Raw genomic sequence first — 17,087 nt, 5'->3', positions numbered from 1 at the left:
TTATTAAAGACCAAGAACGTCTAAAGAAAAGTGAACACTGGCCAGAAAAGCCACTCCAAATGCATGTTAATGTTGCTCTATTACTTCTTGATATGTAATTAGGCCCCAAAAACGAATTAGCTCGACTAATTCAAAGTCACATAATTGGAGCAAAACTCCTCTCCAGGCTGTGTAATTAACACCAATCTGTGGATATGACCTTTTTTATTAGTAACAACACCTATATGTGTATGAACAGGTGTAGGATGATTATATATATATGCACAGGTAGGGATGGGTACCGGTATCCGGTGCCATGATGGCACATAAGCGGTAGTAACCAGACCGAAAAGCAGCGCACATTTCGGTGCTTTATTTCGGTGCTTTTTTTTCCTGAGCTGTGATACACTTTCTTCTTCCTTACATTTGTATTGGCGGTTGGCAAACAACTGAAAGGTGCATTACCGCCACCAACTGGTATGGAATGATACACTTTAGATTCTAGCCAATCATTTCACGTTTCCGAGGATAGTAGGCGGGTCCAGGTACGTACGTTCTTTTAGAGCAGAGCTACAGATTAAAATGCCCAAGGTGAAGCGGTCAAAAGTCTGGCTGTGCTTCACAGCAAAAGATGCAAACTCAGCAGCCTGCAACAAGTGCTTTAAGCTGATACTGTGATACTGTCAAAGGAGGTCACACTTTAAATCCGATGAAACACCTGGCGATGCATAGCGTTTTTTTTAAAGCCGAGAAATGCGCCGTATTTGATAGCTTGCTGCGAGACCTCACATCGAGCACATCTACTGCGGGTGTGGTGCCTGTTATCGGTCCCGGAGTTAGCAACATCCCCCAAAAACCCGAAGAGTAGAGTCCTGGCCCCTAGCCCTGCCAGTGTAGCAGAAATGATGAGGATGATGATGCAGCAGCAGCCGTTCTTCTCTGCGTGAGTAGCTTAATGTTGTTCGTGTGTGATTTACGTTGAGTAGGCTAACCACGTTATTACATTAATGCATGTAAGGTGAACTAGCAAACATCATCATAGCTACATGCGGCTGTCTTCTTGTTTGATGGCAGATACTCCCTTCACCCTGGACAAAAAGGCTAAAATGACCAAAGAAAAAGTGGAAAACAGTTAAACATGAGAGGTTTTTGGACAAAGTTTGTGTTTTTTCCATTGTTTAAGACTGCTTCCAGCCAAGAATGATACCATATATGCCCTATACCTGCAGAAAAGGCTAACATTGTTATCTTTTTACAAAAAAACAGCTAAACATGAGAGGTTTTTGGACCAATTTTGTGTTCTCCATTCTTTAAGCACCGGTTTGGGCACCGTTTAAGCACCGGCACCGTTTCAAAAGTACCGAATAAAACCTAAACGATACCCATCCCTATGCACAGGTATATACAATTCTTCAAATTCAAATTAGGATCCATCTCTGTCTTTTCTTATCCTGCTCCACTGAAAATCGGCTACCAATTGTCTGTGCACGAAGGGACTTTAAGATATTTGGTGTACAAATATGAGCATCAGTGTGCGAGGATAAATGTATGAATGTGTGAATGCATTAAAACTTTATCGCTGACAGTCTGTTTCATAAGATAAGGCCGTTCTCCTTAATTCGAGAAAAATGGGTTTGTTGGGTTTTATCGGAAAACAGCGATAAGGTTGGATGTCTGAGCACATCCAGACAAGACAAACAAACTGTTTAAAATATTCCTCGTGATCTCTTACACTCATGTGAAGCTGTTGGGTTGTTAGATTTTTCCCCCCTTGATATATGTAGACAAGTGAAATTGATTGTTTTTTAAACAGCATCTAAGGATAAAGATGGGATACAGAATCCCACAGAATCCCAAAGAAAACAAGGTTTTCCATGATTTATTCTATAAAAACAAGAACAAAAAGCCTTGGCATCAGAGCCTTGAGCCTTCTCCCTTTAGTAGAAATGCCCTCTTGTAGGCGTTATGCATAACCGTGAACAATGAACACTCTTCCATGTAAAATTATTTTAGCTGTGAGATGTTTTAAGGTTTTGCATGTGTTACATTTTCCAAATTGATCACAAGATTTAAATTGATTCAGATCCTCGCGTCTACTAGCTCATCCCTTCACTCCATATCTTCTTTTTGCACCATTCTTTGTTTATACTGTATATTAAAGGTCAGTGTGCTGTTTAACCCCCAGCCCTCATTCCTCTGACTGGGATTAGGGTTAAAAAATATGTAGAACCCAGAGGTATATTTTCAGTCATATTTTAGTTGTTTCTTGTCCCTGTGCAACCATAGAGAGCCTTTGGTTTGCAAATGATGCTCATTCCTGATCGTGTAATTTTTATAGACAATATTGTGAGGCACAGCCAAGGGTTGGAGGGGCTCAAGATTTCATCTCTGCTTTTTGTAGATAATGTGGTTCTCTCAGCTTCCTCCTGCACGCTGGGTGGTGTGCAACTGAGTGTGAATCATCTGAGATAAGAATCAGCACCTCCGAGTCTGAGACCGTGGTTGTAGGCCAGAAAAGAATGGAGTTTCCATTCAAATCTAGGCAGTTCCTGAGTTGCTTCCCAGAGTAGAGGAGTTTAAGTCTTGGGATCGTTTTCATGAGTGAAGGGAGAGTGGAGTGGGAGATTGACAGACAGATTGGCACAGATGTGGTACGAGTCTGTTGCGGTGAAGAGAGAGCTGAGTGTGAAAGCAAGACTATTGATTTAAAGCCTGATCTATGTTCCTACCCTCACCTGTGGTCATGGGCTGTGGGCAGTGACTGAAGAATGAGACTGCGGAAACAAACAGCAAAAATGAGTTTCCTCTGAAGGTTGTCTGGGCTCAGTCTCAGAGATAAGGTGGAGCTCGGTCATTCGTGAATGTCTCAAAGTAGAGCCGAGTCACCTCGTCATTGAAAGGAGCCAGCTGAGGTGCATGACCTGCTGGGAGGAGGCCCCGGGGGAGACCAGGACACACCCGAGAGATGTCCGGGCCTCGCGATGTTTACTGTGTGTTTATTTCAAGTATTTCATGTTGAGGTCAGAATTGCATCGATTGGTTTCATCTTATAAATCCAACACAAATCATGTTTACTTGAGATTTCTGAAAAATAAATGATGTCAGAGTCAGAGGATGGTAAACAAGCTTTTAGGTAATTGCAGTTTTGGTAAAATGGTCATTTCTAATTTGCATATTAATTATATATTTTTATAATAATACTATTCTCCCTTGGATGACATTAATGATGTTCTGAAAAGAAATACGGTTTATTCTTAATTTATTCTTGTAGGACCCAAATCAGTAGTCTGTGTATATTAAATATGTCAGTAGGATGAGGGTTAATGTTCCACTCTGTGTTCAGCTTTCAGGGGATGCGCTCAGATTATCTTCATGCTCTTTTTACTTGAATTGAATCAATGACTGGATGTAAAATGTGTTACATTCTCTGATCTTTTGTCCTTTTGTTGGAACAGAGCTGCTGGCCCTCTCGTTGTCTTTCTTCGTGTGTTCCAGGTCTGAATGTGACAAGCAAACATCGCTCTGTTTATTAGTCAATATCTAGATCCAGCAGCAGGTGGGCTTTGCCTTTTGGCTGCTGGGCTCTGTGCTGGGTGGTGGTTAGGTTCGGATTTTGTTGAGCATAGCTTGAAATGTGCTTCTGGAAAGTGACTTGTGTGGCAAACTTGTAAAACCCCAGCTTTTCTTTTGTGCTTGTTTATATCGGCCTATAATGCAGTTGTCAATTTATCTTTAACAACCTTTTCGCCTGTTTTGTGGTTTCTAGAAAGAGTGGGAGTGGTTATGTTCATTGTTATTGGCTTGGAGATCCCAAAGTGGATGTGCTTCTGTTTTCATTTACATTTTGTGTTTTTACTTATTGTTACTTTGTAAATAAAGTTACTCCAGTGGAGCTTTTCTTTATGTAATTTACACAGCCCTGCATTTCAAGGAACGGTGATAACATGACTGATGTAGTTTCTGGGAATTAAACCAGACAAGATGCCATAAACTTCTTTCTAGGGTCAACAGGGAGCGACTGCTCTGTTTTCAAAAAGAAGCCAGATTGTGTAGAAATCTATGTGAAAACATGGATTATGTCATGCTATATTAATTAATACAGGATGATTTTTCTTTTAAATGAGCACCACTACTTTCAGACTAATAAACCACTACTGCCAGCCCGTTCTCACTCCCGAGGCGTAACATGCCGACGTTTTGTCACGTCCCGTGGCGTTCCTTAGGAACGCAAAAGGAGACCTTCGGCGTTCTTATGGTACGCGGTGGGTTATGGCCGAAATCCAGTGCAATGACGCTCCCGTGGTAATAAACGTTCCAGCCCTGTATTCCAGCCCTAAACCTAACCTTATCCCTAGCCCTAACCATAACCTTTTTCCTGAGCTTAACCAAGACTTTAATGATGTTAAATAGCGTGTTTCTAAGCGATCTGAAGAAAAAGAGCGAACATGTGTAGATTGAGTCCATACGGTTCTCATCTTTCCTCATTTTTCCGAGGTCGTCATTTAGGAACGTGGTGGGTAGCCGAAAACGTAATATGTTGACGATTTGTCACCTAGCCTAAAATGTTACGCTTTGGGAGTGAGAACGTGTTGCTACTGCATGTGTGTGTGCTGACCTCAGTTTTTCAGTCAGCTCAACCTTTAATGAAAAAAGTGATGGACAAAATGCTCGATTCATGGTTTTCAACAGTAGTCCACAAACCAGTGAATGATGTCGTGGTGGTTAGGTCCATCTTTTATAAACAGCCGGTGCCCTGAGGCAACAAAGCAACCCCAAACTACAACACGTCTCCCGCCGTGGCTCACAGCTGGTCTGAGGTTGTTCTGAAATGTGCCGACTGTTACTGAAGCCAAACAGCTCTATCTCTGAGTCATCTGTACGCTGCAGATTTTTCCTCTAAAGAGTTGCCTGTCGGTTCACTCACTAACTCCAGTTATCCTTTAATGTTCTTTCTGAAAAGAATAACTTTCTCCTGGCACACCCTAGCCCAGTTAAATTCGTGAAATCTGTGGTTTGGGGATGTTTAAAAGCCCTTTCCAAACTGAAATGCATCAGCAATAGCTCTAAGAAAGAGTCTAATTATGGGAATCTGGTTATTATTTTAGTGGATTTGATGGTGTTGTGTCAGCCTTGTACAAAATGAACAGCAGCGTATGTCAACAACACTGTTTCTGCTTAGTTGTAGCAGACAAACTCTGCAGTCTATATTTGTCGGGAATAGTATTTAACAGTTCTGGTCCTTGCAAGATCAACTTCAAGAATTTATAAGTGCAAAGGTTTGATTATGCAGAAATATGTCCTTATAGAGTTTCTGTTCCATGCATTTTGTGAAGTAAAAGATGAGTGGTCTGAAAGCCGAAAAACAGAGCCTTCATCTCTCCAAACGTCACTAAAATCGAAATCTTTTCTCGTTCCAACACCAGCTGTTTATTCCCACATCACTCTGTAACGTTCCTCTGTAAATGATTCATCCCGCTACAAGTGGTGTATTTCAGAATCAACAGGGAAGCTATAAGAGCTTTGAGCCCGAGGCCCCTTTCACTTGTTAGTTGGCCTTTCAGATTGAAACACTGACTCACTGCTGTCAATATGACAAGTCTGCTCGCCGTTGTGGCCGTGCTGGCCGTGCTGTCCGCTGGGTTCTGTGAGGAGCAGAAGAAATTCTTGCAGCGAGCTGGAGTGGCTTTCAACAGCAGGGAGTATAAATCTCTGCTTACTGTGAGCAACGGAGAGCAGTTTGGAACCTGGACGTGGCCAGAGATGTGCCCAGAGAGCTTCTTTGCTGTTGGATTCAGTGTCAGGGTAAAACAACGTCTCTCAAAAATGATATAAACTTTACTTTGATTAAAAATGCGTCTACTGCTGCTGATATGACAAACGAACGGCTTATCTGATGGTTTTACACTTCCAGCAATTTCACATTTCACTTATTTTTCCAACCCAGTAAAACTGAATATTAAATAAAAATACACAAAACCAAAAACACCTCACCCAAAAAAAAACTTCTCATGAAGATCAAGATATCGTAGCCATTATTATACTTTTGGTACATGCTGTTGTTTACACAGTTTTTTTGTTTTTGTCTCATCATTTTAACAGGAATTGAGGAATTGATTTTACTTCCATGCTTCAATTTATGATACTTTATTTATTTTAGATGTTTGTTTTCTAGGTTACTGCTCATCTTTCTTTGTTGTTCCTCTTTCTGGTTTATTCATATGTTTGCTTGATTGACTTTTGATGAGCCTTTAGTTTATTGTCTTTATTTTATCAGAAGAAATGAAAAAATGATCTTATTTTGAGGATAAGAGGAGAACTGTTTTCAGAACTTATAAAATAAATAAATAAACTTGAATCAGTTTGTAATTGAAACTAAAATTTTGGTTCCCAGATCATATTTACCATAAATTTAATTGTTCATCCTCTCCATACTGGCCTGATGATTTCTTCATCGCATGGTTCTAGTAAAGAAGATGAAAGCTGAAATCTTTTTTGTGCATTAAACAGCATGAAGTTTCTCTCGCTGCTTCAGATACTCTGCAAAGATGAAAGTGGAACCTGAAAGTGTTGTGTAACCTGACGTGAACTATACTCCTCAATGTATCAGCTGCTTTACTGAGAAGCAGATAACAAACTGGGCTGATGAAAATCTGCTTCTGGGAACTGTCCTCTGTTTTCTCAGGTGGAGTCTAACCAGTACGGGAGTGATGACACTGCTCTGAATGGGATCCGCCTTGTCTGCGCAAAAGATGGAAACCGCAACTTCCTGTACACTATTGAGTCCCACACTGGCTAGTAAGCAGTCATGAAGTACACTAATCTCCATCCAGTTTTAATATTTGCCTGAACTGTTTATTCGTGCATTAAATCTCAGTTATAAGCCATGAACTACAATTTGGGTTGCCAGATCATGAAATTTGGAGGTGTTTTAGTCTAGGTTAGGTGTAACATATGTAAAAGCAATTGTTTAAAGAAATACCATTGTGTACCTGGTATACAAGTTTATTTATATATTAACCTAAAGTTTCTTGATACAAAGTGCTACATATTTCAAATCAGGTCTCAAATAATAAAAATACTTCAAAATATAGAAAGACGCAATACAATACACAATAAAGATTGAATGTGCAAAATAAATAGACACAAATTAATTTACAAAGGTAGAACATATTTGAGAATTTTACAAAAGAAAAATACAGAAATGAAATAAATTTGTATTGTAATGTATTAGAAAGAACAACATTTTTAGATTATTTTATGAATAATCTCATTCTGGTTATTTTTGAAGCATCACAGAAAAACAAAACCCTCCACAAACTCTCTACAAACAGATGGGCAACAAAACAACATATTAAACACAAATTGTGACTTATGAAGTAATAGCAATAATCATAACAATAATAATAAACATGACATTGTAATCTGTAGCGAGAACAGGGAGCAGGTGTAACAGTGAAGCTACAAGAAGTAGATACAGAGTTTAAATACCCTGAGTCCTCCATCCAAAGCAACAGGCAATGCACAAGAGAGGTGAAGAAGAGAGTGTGGGCAGGGTGGAGAGGGTGGAGAGGGTGGAGACGACTGTCAGGGCTGATTTGTGACAGAAGGAGAGCAGCAGGAGTGAAACAGAAGGTTTAAAGATGGCAGTGAGACCTGCTGTGATCTATGGTTTGGAGATGGTGGTACTAACAGAAGTGGCAGAGTTGAAGATGTTAAGATTTCTACTCGGAGAGGTCAGGATGGACAAGATTATAACTGAGAACATCAGCAGGACAGCTCAGATCAAGTAGTTTGGAGACAGATTTAGAAAGGTGATGCTGAGATGGTTTGGACTCATGATGAAGAGGGATAGTGGATATATTTGGCAAAACGTGATGAATTTGGAGCTGCCGGGCAGGAGGAAAAGACGAAGGTCTCAGAGAAGATGGATGCACTGAGAGAGCACATGCAGAAATGGTTGATGTAGCAGTGGAGGATGCTAGGGTGAGATAGAGGCATATATATCTCTAACTTGAGAACACACTGAATGTCTTTCCATGTGAAAGTGTCAGGAAACCAGTTTTACCAAAGTTAATGCATATGTGGAATATCTGTTGAACCAGACTGAAATGAGAGATGAAATACGAGGTAGTTTGAAAGCTTCAGAAGCAGATCTCCATTAATAAATAATATGAAAGGGCTCTTTCTTCTTAAGTGTAGGCGAGTCTTTCCAAACTTTGAATACAGATAATAATGAGCAGTAGATGTGAAAAGTTGTGATGCACTGTGTTAGACAAGGGTTCACTGCTGTTCAGTATTCAGGGAGAAGTGTGAGAATATTTTCATAATCTGAGCCAGAGAGACAGATTTATGGGTGAAACATTACAGACAGCCTTCAGTTCTATCTAACTAGGCTGACGTGTTTTTCATGTATTTTTTATGTTCTGGTCCCTGTTATATTTTTTGTTTTGTTGTCTTTCTTTGTCTTTTTAGTTTCTCATGAGTGTATGCTACTCATTCCTTTCATTTCCTTGTCCATTTACAATTTGTGCCTTCTGCATTTAGCTTTTTCCCTGAACTTCCTGAATTGGGCATACATGGATACAATTGTGTGATCAGCAAAAACAAGCATAAAAATGATATTTAAGTATTCCATAGTAGTATGTAGAAAACCCACAGTAGATCAAGCATAAATCCCTGTGGTCATATTTCTGATGACATTGATTGTTTGTGCCGCCCACATTAGCAGTTTGGATTCTCTCTGTTGTGAAGATCTCGTTTAACCTGTCTCACAACAGATTTATTACCATTATCAGGTAGGTACGGCTAAAAAATACTTTGTGTCTTATTGGAAAGTGGCCTCATTTGTACAAGTTTTATTTCAGGAGGTAAAATCAAAACTTTCTAATGGTCTGTGTAATATTTTGTAATTTTTATGGCTCAAGGTGCTTCCTTTCAACAGGTACTTTGGAAGCAGCAGGAAGCTGGAGGCTAATAGTTTTGTACTACGTTCAGGGAGGAAATGAAAGCATTGCTTTTGCCACAATCATAAATATGTTTTGGATGTTTAAATGTCAAGCTTATTTTCCTCCCCTTCATTTCCCCTTATTTAATCTGTTCCTGCAGCTTCGGTGACTGGTCCGAGCCTCAGTACTGCCCGAGCGGAGTGCTAACCTCTTTCCAGATTAGTGTGGAACCCCATCAGGGTCTGTTTGGTGACGACACGGCCGCCAACAACATCAGGTTCCGCTGCAGCAGTAACCCAACGCTGGAGGGACCCGGCATGGAATGGGGAGAGTATGGCCACTGGAGTGAGGAATGCTCCGATGGAGGGATCTGTGGCATCGAGACCAAGATGGAAGAATACCAGTATGGCCTGGACGACTCCACCCTGAATGATGTGCGTTTCCACTGCTGTGCATCTCAGCAGGTAAGATGAAGGTTAAATTGTTAGACTACAAATATTTGGCGAAGCACACATTGTGAAGATTTACATGAATGTGTGTGTGAAGGGCTATATTTGAGATGATCTGTGATCTACCAAACCAAAATGGTAACATTGACTCTAACCAGACATAATATCAGCTCAATGAAATCTGGAGCAACTAAATTGCAAAAAGCTGCAAAAAAAGCTATTTTTACATGATGCCTTTGCACATATATGCAATAACAAACAGAGAGCATGTCTGTATCCCAGAACGCTACACATGTGGTATTTTGAGTGTTTTTAAAATCACAGCCAGCTGAGTGACTCTGCCTCAGGATTTTCTAATTAGCTTAAGAGCTTTTGATGATCGTATGAAATTTTCTCCAGATGTTTCTGTATGATGGAGATGGAGGTTTGACTACTTGAGGAACTTTACCGCCAGATGTTCACATGTTTGGAAACATTCCGATATATTTCACAAGTCAGCATTAGTGAGAAAAAAATGTAACACGCAGCAATGCTTCAGAATATTTTCTTGCTTACATTGCTAACTTGCCACTGTTACGTGCTAAATCTACGTGGTTTTAGCCATTCTTTGTACCGTATGTTCTGAAAGACAATAGAAGTGAATTATTCAGTAGAGGTTGGCTGAAATTTCATCTGGTTTTATCGATGGTGATTAGAGTTTAGCCTTTTTGTTTGGCTTAAACCAGCTGGTCATGGCTGGTTCTGTTGGAGGAATCTTCCTGTTAAAAGGTAGTTTTTTCTCTCCATTGTCTCCAAGTACTTGCTCATAACGAAACTTTAAATTTCTCCGTATGTACAGAGTCCTTCACATCTAAATACTCAAATTAGTTATTGCTACAAAAGTTGTCCGAGATTTAGAGCAAAGTAATGAAGCTAGAAGTGAAACATTTATCACATAACTGGTCGTGTATACAAAATGTTGCTGTTGCTTTATAAATGTATGATTTTGTATTTTTTTTCCACAGTGACTGCCAGCCAAGAAGCTCTGTCCAACATCTAAAACTCAAAGAAGACGAATAATAAAAAAGCTCATCTGAAATGTGACGTTCCCTGTGATGTTTTTTTCAGGACCTGCGATGTCTCATGTTTTTTTCATTTGTCAAAAACATAGCTGAGTGTCACCTTCAACATCAAAAACAAAACGATTAAGGAGCTCTGCCTCAGATCGAGCCCTCATTTGAAGATCCACCATGTCATCCCCTCATCAGCATGAGAGCGGCATGTTTTCATATCCTGTCAAGTGAACCAATGAGTTCACAGTAAAGTCATAGCAAGCATCAGCCGCTGACACAGCCGTTTCCTAGAATTCCTACTGGAACTAAGGTAATTAGGAAACGACAAGAGAGGGGGTATTAATTAATTTACAGTTTAAGGCCTGACAAAGGTTGATAAGACACCGATTGGCACACACAGAGGTAATTTTGCTAATTAATCGGTGAGCAGTTAATCTGCTAACACAGAGTGCGTACGGAGGGTTGGGGAGGGAAGTGGAGGATGTTATCAAACTCCGAGGTAATGGTTTTCAGAACATTTTGCAAGTCAAGGAAAAGCGATTACAGCCTCTCACGTAGGCTTCAACTACATAGGGCCTCTTGGTTGTGATAATTAATACAGCAGTGCTGACCTCATATCTAAGTTCAAAGTGTACTTACTGGTGCTGATGCTCAAGTGCACTTGTTAGCATCCTCAGAAAAACATGCTGACTTCGAAGGAGGAGGGGTCACATGGCATATAATTGTGTTTAAAGTAAAAATACATCTCATCCATCATTTGCATTTTCCTTTAAATGTCTAAAAAGTAAAAGGAAATGATATATATGAGCACAGATGGCCTAAGGTGCAAAAAACGTATTTTCTGTCTATAACATCTTTCTTGTGAAAGTCATTATAAACTCGGCTATATGCAGCCAAACTCAGTTAAAAAACAATAAAGTGATAGAGTTAATGGAGTAGACTAGAGATATGAATATTCTAAGGGCACCAGCAACAACACAAGGTGGATTTTTAGAGAAATGAGTGCAATAATCCAAAACCCCAAAAACCTTTAAATTACCCTACTGATTATTTCCTAAGTCACTGTTTGGATAAAGCTTCAAAGCTGCTTCTACGTTTACAATAGGTGCTCCAGCCTGAGCAATCACTGAGTCATCACACTGAACATAAAACTAAAGACGGTATAAAAGATAGACCTTGGAAGTTAGCATTTTGGTCTTTTGTAGCAAGAAGCTACTATAAAAGGGATACGTTATCAGCTACACAGACACACATATTGGCAGTGTTGGGGAGTAACGGAATACATGTACCGCCGTTACGTATTTAAAATACAAAATATGAGTAACTGTATTCCGTTACAGTTACCGTTTAAAAAGGTGGTATTTAGAATACAGTTACTTTGTTGAAATAAATGGATTACACGGCGGTACTTCCCTGTTTCATATTGTGGCGGGTCAGGCCTGTTTGGGTTTTGTTTGACAGCTACGTTCTGTTGTTCCAGGCGGCAGCGTTACAGTTGCCATGGTTACAGGGTGACGCTCTCTCTGCGTGTTTCCTGGGTGAGAGAGGCCTTGTTGTTGTTGTTGTGCTAAGCTAATAGGCAGAATGCTACAGGTATAGCTCTAAAGAATGTAGCATCATAGGCAGTGTAGTCCGTGCTGCAGGGAGAATGGACTGCCATACCCGTTATGTGTCTGTGAGCGAGGGAGGGAGAAAAAGGAAAAGTACGAGCTGTCATCGAGCAAAAACGGGAGCTGGAAGCATGTAAATATAATAATAACCACTGCAGCCAAGAAGAGAGCCTGACGAGCCCAGTGGTAAGTAAGCTATTAAGAGTCGACTGTACACCGTGTTCGTGTTTTCCTCCAAAAACAATAAGTTCTGTTGGAGCAGCCTTTCAACGCCTCTCTCTGTCTCTGCTAGCAAAGTTGACCCAGACAACAAAGTAAAGCTAGTTTTCAGCTACGAGCCGACACAGAACCCACCGTATTAGCCAGAGGTCCCTTTACTACGGTTCGGAGCCGCGGACCTTCAGTAACAGTGATAAATCACAGCAATAGTACATTCATGTAGTTGTAAACAGCATGATAATATATTAAGTAATCCAAAGTATTCAGAATACGTTACTCTCATTGAGTAACGTAACGGAATACGTTACAGAATACATTTTGGGGCATGTATGGAATACATTTTAAAAGTAACCTTCCCAACACTGCATATTGGCCACTGACTAGAATTTTACTCAGCAAAAATAAAGCATAAACTTCTTAGATGGTCTGTGCAACATTGAGTTGATGAGCCATTAAAAATGCTTCAAAAAGCACTAACACAGTGGAGATGTTCTGTGTACTGGCTTGAAGTAGTTCTAAAAACCATTTACTCTCCTCAGAGTTATTCTGAAGGAGTAAATGATCCATAGAGGCTCAAAGTGTTTTTTATTTTCTATTTTTCTGTGTGTGTAAAAATGTTTTTAAAGCACTAAAGTTGAACCTTTTAACATAGGAGTCAGTCTCAAATGCCTCCTGGAGGACCTGCAGTTGTTGGCAATCACACGTCGGCTTTTATGGCTGCGGGTGTTGCTGCTTGGGCAAAACATGACAGGTAGGTTTGAGGAAAGATTTCAGTTTGGGTTGAAGGAGTCGACCTTCATTGTTATTGTTACAAAAATAAATATTCAAATAAAGTTATGCAACTTTAAAGGGAAAAAAGAAACCGCCTTTAATTCGGTGAGAATATTGTCCACAGTCCTCTCTCACGTGTAGTGGAAATACTGAGTATTTTTCATATAAGCGTGCTGCATGGATAGAGTCTGCAGAAGGCAGCACGACTGCTCTATTTCTCACGTGGCTTCAACTGGACACCACACAGACTTTGTAGCAGGGAGCTGGCAGGTTAAAGACAACAATGTCCATTCTCACTCAATCAGGTGTTCACAGTTTGACATGAACCTCTGCTGGGTAATCTCTGCTTCTCTAAAAAACAAAAAAAAAAACAGGGTTGCAGTGTGTGAAAATGGCTTTGGTTATATATGAGACTGTTAAAGTCCCCCTTTAGACATATTTTAATATTATAAGTTAAAGTCTGGACATTATGTTTCTAAAGATTCTTTCTTTGTAATAATTTCATATTATGAAATTGCCATTTTTCCACAAACTGAAACAATGTGAAGTCATTGTTCTGTGTATTACAGCAGTGCTGCCAACACTCTTAGACTTTTTTCTCTCTCTTTGATGAACACTGGATTTAAGTGAATTGGATTTGAGTCTAATAATCACAGAATAGACGTCAGACAGTCGATTTTTTCAATCAAATAAATATTAACTTACTGATCATTTCAGCACCAATACTAACAAAACCATTAGGAGTTCAGTCTTTTGAAAATAATTTCTCTTTGCATTAGGCCTCAGTTAGCCACTAGATGGCAGTGCTGCACTGAAAGGGACTTTAACCAACATCTCACCTGTAACAGTGAGTTTTATGGCAAGATGCTGGCAACATAAACATTATACTCTGATTTTATTCACTGAGTGCTGTGAGTTCTAGATGTATCACTCCATAGCTGAAAACACTGCAGCGCTGTAGGCTCCCCTCCAGAGACCCTTTGGGGACAGCATTGGAACAGCGTCAACCCCTGCCTGAACACTGTTACAGTGCATATGCATGAAAACAACATTTTTTGAAGCCACAGAGAAACCTCATTATTCAAAAACGTGCTTCCCTCAGCAAACTGTTTTATGTCATTACCTGTGGGCCCTGGAGTGGAACCTTGTGGATGTAGCACCCTGAGGTCACAAGTTTAATATACAAACCACAGGATCACTGTGTTTCTTACCATTTTAGTGGCTCTCCGGTGGGTCCCCAACCTGCCTCAAGAGCCATTAATGCCTCCTGCAGTGAGGAGAATGGATATGGTGTTTTGGTTGAAGGCAAAGCCTTCCAAGTAATGACCTTACTCTCCCCTGGGCTCTCAGCTCATGACTTATAGATCACACCGGCTGTGTTGAATCAACTGTAAATATAGTTCAGCTCAGAAGCACCATAGGGTTATTAGAACGCGTGTCGGTCAGAGATTTTATGTGATACTGTGATGCATAAGGGACAGTTTTCAGCCTGAATTGGGTTGTTTTGATAGAAGAACAAGAGAACAAAAGTGGTATTTTTGTGGCGTTAGTGTGTAATAACTATCATGTTGATCTATTCTAAGGTTCACACAGTAATGAAGGTAATAACCAGATGGAGCAGAACTTTAAAAATTATCCTTTCACAGAGAGAAAATCTTAATATGAGGCTATAATTCTCTGCTGCATTATGCTTCTTTCAACATTTTCTCTGCGTTCAGTGGCCTGAAGTTGTCATTTCGTCTTTCTGTAGCCCTCCAAGGATAGACTGTCCTTGTGCAGAGCGAGAACTGAATAACTTCTCTTCTGGGTTCTGACACAGAGCACTTTATGAAGGACAGCCATTGTGTTTCAGGATTCTGCAGGGTGCGCGTAGATGGCTGGAAGGCTCAAATTCTTTTCTGCTGCTAGTACCCTTTAAAAGCCATTTACAAGATCTTATGTCTATATGCCACAGTGTGACTTGTGCTGTGTATGAATATCCTCGTGTTTGAGGTGTCATTTGAAATATTAAACTTCCATTTCTAACATTTACAGAAGAGGAAACTTACGTTGTTACATTGAATAACTAAATTGGTTTAGGAGACATTATAAGAGATAGAGGTGGCACTCAAGAAGAATTTAGTCACAGTGTGCAATGGTTAGGAGAGTTGCCTCACAGGAAAAACTGTGTAACATTTCCATTTTCTCCCTGTGCCTTCCTGCAGTCCAAAGATATGCTTCTTAATTTAACTGGTTATTCTAAAAAGACCCAAAGGTGTGAATATGAGTGTGGATGACTCTTTCTCTCTGTGACAGACTGGCAACCCGAATCAGGGTGCACTCTGCTACTTTGGCCTATGACAGTTGGGACAAGCGCCAGCTGCAACCCTGAATTGAACAAGTGGTTGAGTGGTTGATGAATAGAAGGATTCACTTTTGCTTTCCTCCCATCGATGAGCAAATCACCAGGAACTGAAACAGGAAAGCTCCCACTCCCTGGACTTCTAAAGTCAAAGGAGAGCCTGCTTGCAAGAATTTTTTGCATGAGCTGTTGACCAAAACTGAGCATTTTGTGGGGAGTTTTTTTTTTTATTATTATTTAGGAAAGTTGCTCAAGACAGTTTATACAGTGAGCTACATTGCACCATCTGCCATTATGATTTTCTAACCAACTGACAGCAGTCACTGTTGACCACCACACCTTCCTGCTTCTTACACACAGCTGTACATGCATTAGCATGCTTTAGCAAAAAAACCTAGTCTTTTTGGGCCACTATTAGCGCCTTGTCTTTTTTTTTTTAAATGACAAAAAACCCATCCATCCATCCATTCACTTCTGCTTATCCTTTTCAGGGTCGCGGGGGGCGCTGGAGCCTATCCCAGCTGTCATAGGGCGAGAGGCGGGGTACACCCTGGACAGGTTGCCAGTCTGTCGCAGGGCTAACACACAGAGACAACCATTCACACCTAGTGGCAATTTGGATTATCCAATTAACCTATCCCCACAAGTTGCATGTCTTTGGACAGTGGGAGGAAGCCGGAGTACCCGGAGGGAACCCACGCAAACACGGGGAGAACATGCAAACTCCACACAGAAAGATCCCGGCCTGATGGTGGAATTGAACTCAGGACCTTCTTGCTGTGCGGTAACAGTGCTAACCACCGTGCTGCTACAAAAAACCCATTAATTTGATTTCAATTTACATATCAATGCTATATTCACAAAACTACTATACTATATAATGTATACGATGTTGAAACAAAAAGGCTTTTTTTGAAAAGCTACTGAATTTAGCCAGAATTTGTGATTATTTAAATGTTTTAATTTAATCACTTGTTTTCAAATTATTTTCTCAGATGTTTGAATTAAATGTTGAGATAATAACCCAAAATCTTGACTCCTGGATGGTAAAAAAAAAAAAAAAAAAAAAAAAGTATGAAAAACAAGCTTTCAAACCTTGTTTGGAAACTGGTGTAAATATTATTTTAGCTATTGAACTCTGTTCATGACTTTCCATTTTGCACTTTGTCATGAGTGTCCCTTGCTGAGTTCTGGCTAAATTGCAGTCAATGTCTATACAATGGGATTAATAGGAAGTGTGTAATGGCTCTCTGTAGGTCTTTCCCCAAGCTCACAGCTGAGGTTCAGGGCAGTTTCAGCAGTGTGGTGACAAATAGATCTACTTGTTACAGGAGGCCAGATGGAGGTAAGTGTACTTAGGTTTTAATGTATCTGCAACCTGAATCTTCATTAGCTTCAAATTTTAATGAAGAGCTCTGACTGTCGGCCTACAGGAGTCATAACAAAGCCATAATGATACGAAATGCTGTACAAACATAGAAGTGAAAGATTTGGAGAAGAGGGCGTTTTAAATCTAATGTTGGGGCAAAAACACCAGAGTATTTTTTCCTCCTTTCACTATTTTATTTCAATGAATATATAAGTCATACTCATAAATAAAGTATAATATATGAAAATGCTTTAGCACGTTTGCCCCTTAGCTACTTTTTATTTGCAGCTGTCTCACTAAGCAAGGCTCCTTTAGAACTGTCACATAAAAGAAGCACGGACACGTGTACACA

General features: G+C 40.0%; 1 protein-coding gene across 1 annotated transcript; it reads left to right on the top strand.

The window, feature by feature from the left end:
* The first annotated feature begins 5,510 nt into the window (after positions 1-5,510).
* LOC102783337 (vitelline membrane outer layer protein 1 homolog) lies at positions 5,511-10,451 on the top strand. Its single transcript, XM_006801786.3, has 4 exons — positions 5,511-5,781; positions 6,662-6,774; positions 9,085-9,388; positions 10,378-10,451. The coding sequence occupies exons 1-4, from the start codon at positions 5,569-5,571 to the stop codon at positions 10,378-10,380; spliced, it is 633 nt and encodes a 210-aa protein (XP_006801849.1). The 5' UTR covers positions 5,511-5,568; the 3' UTR covers positions 10,381-10,451.
* The last annotated feature ends 6,636 nt before the right edge of the window (positions 10,452-17,087 follow it).

This window comes from Neolamprologus brichardi, chromosome 11 (genome assembly GCF_056152115.1).
Source record: "Neolamprologus brichardi isolate AB-2024 chromosome 11, ASM5615211v1, whole genome shotgun sequence".
NCBI classification, from domain to species: Eukaryota; Metazoa; Chordata; class Actinopteri; order Cichliformes; family Cichlidae; genus Neolamprologus; species Neolamprologus brichardi.
This window is presented reverse-complemented; position numbering and strand designations above follow the sequence as displayed.

Excerpts from the sequence above, each read along its gene's own strand:
- LOC102783337 (XM_006801786.3), top strand. The coding sequence starts at position 5,569 with ATGACAAGTCTGCTCGCCGTTGTGGCCGTGCTGGCCGTGCTGTCCGCT. Across the intron at positions 5,782-6,661 it reads CTGTTGGATTCAGTGTCAGG|GTGGAGTCTAACCAGTACGG; the intron begins GTAAAACAACGT and ends CTGTTTTCTCAG. Across the intron at positions 6,775-9,084 it reads ATTGAGTCCCACACTGGCTA|CTTCGGTGACTGGTCCGAGC; the intron begins GTAAGCAGTCAT and ends CTGTTCCTGCAG.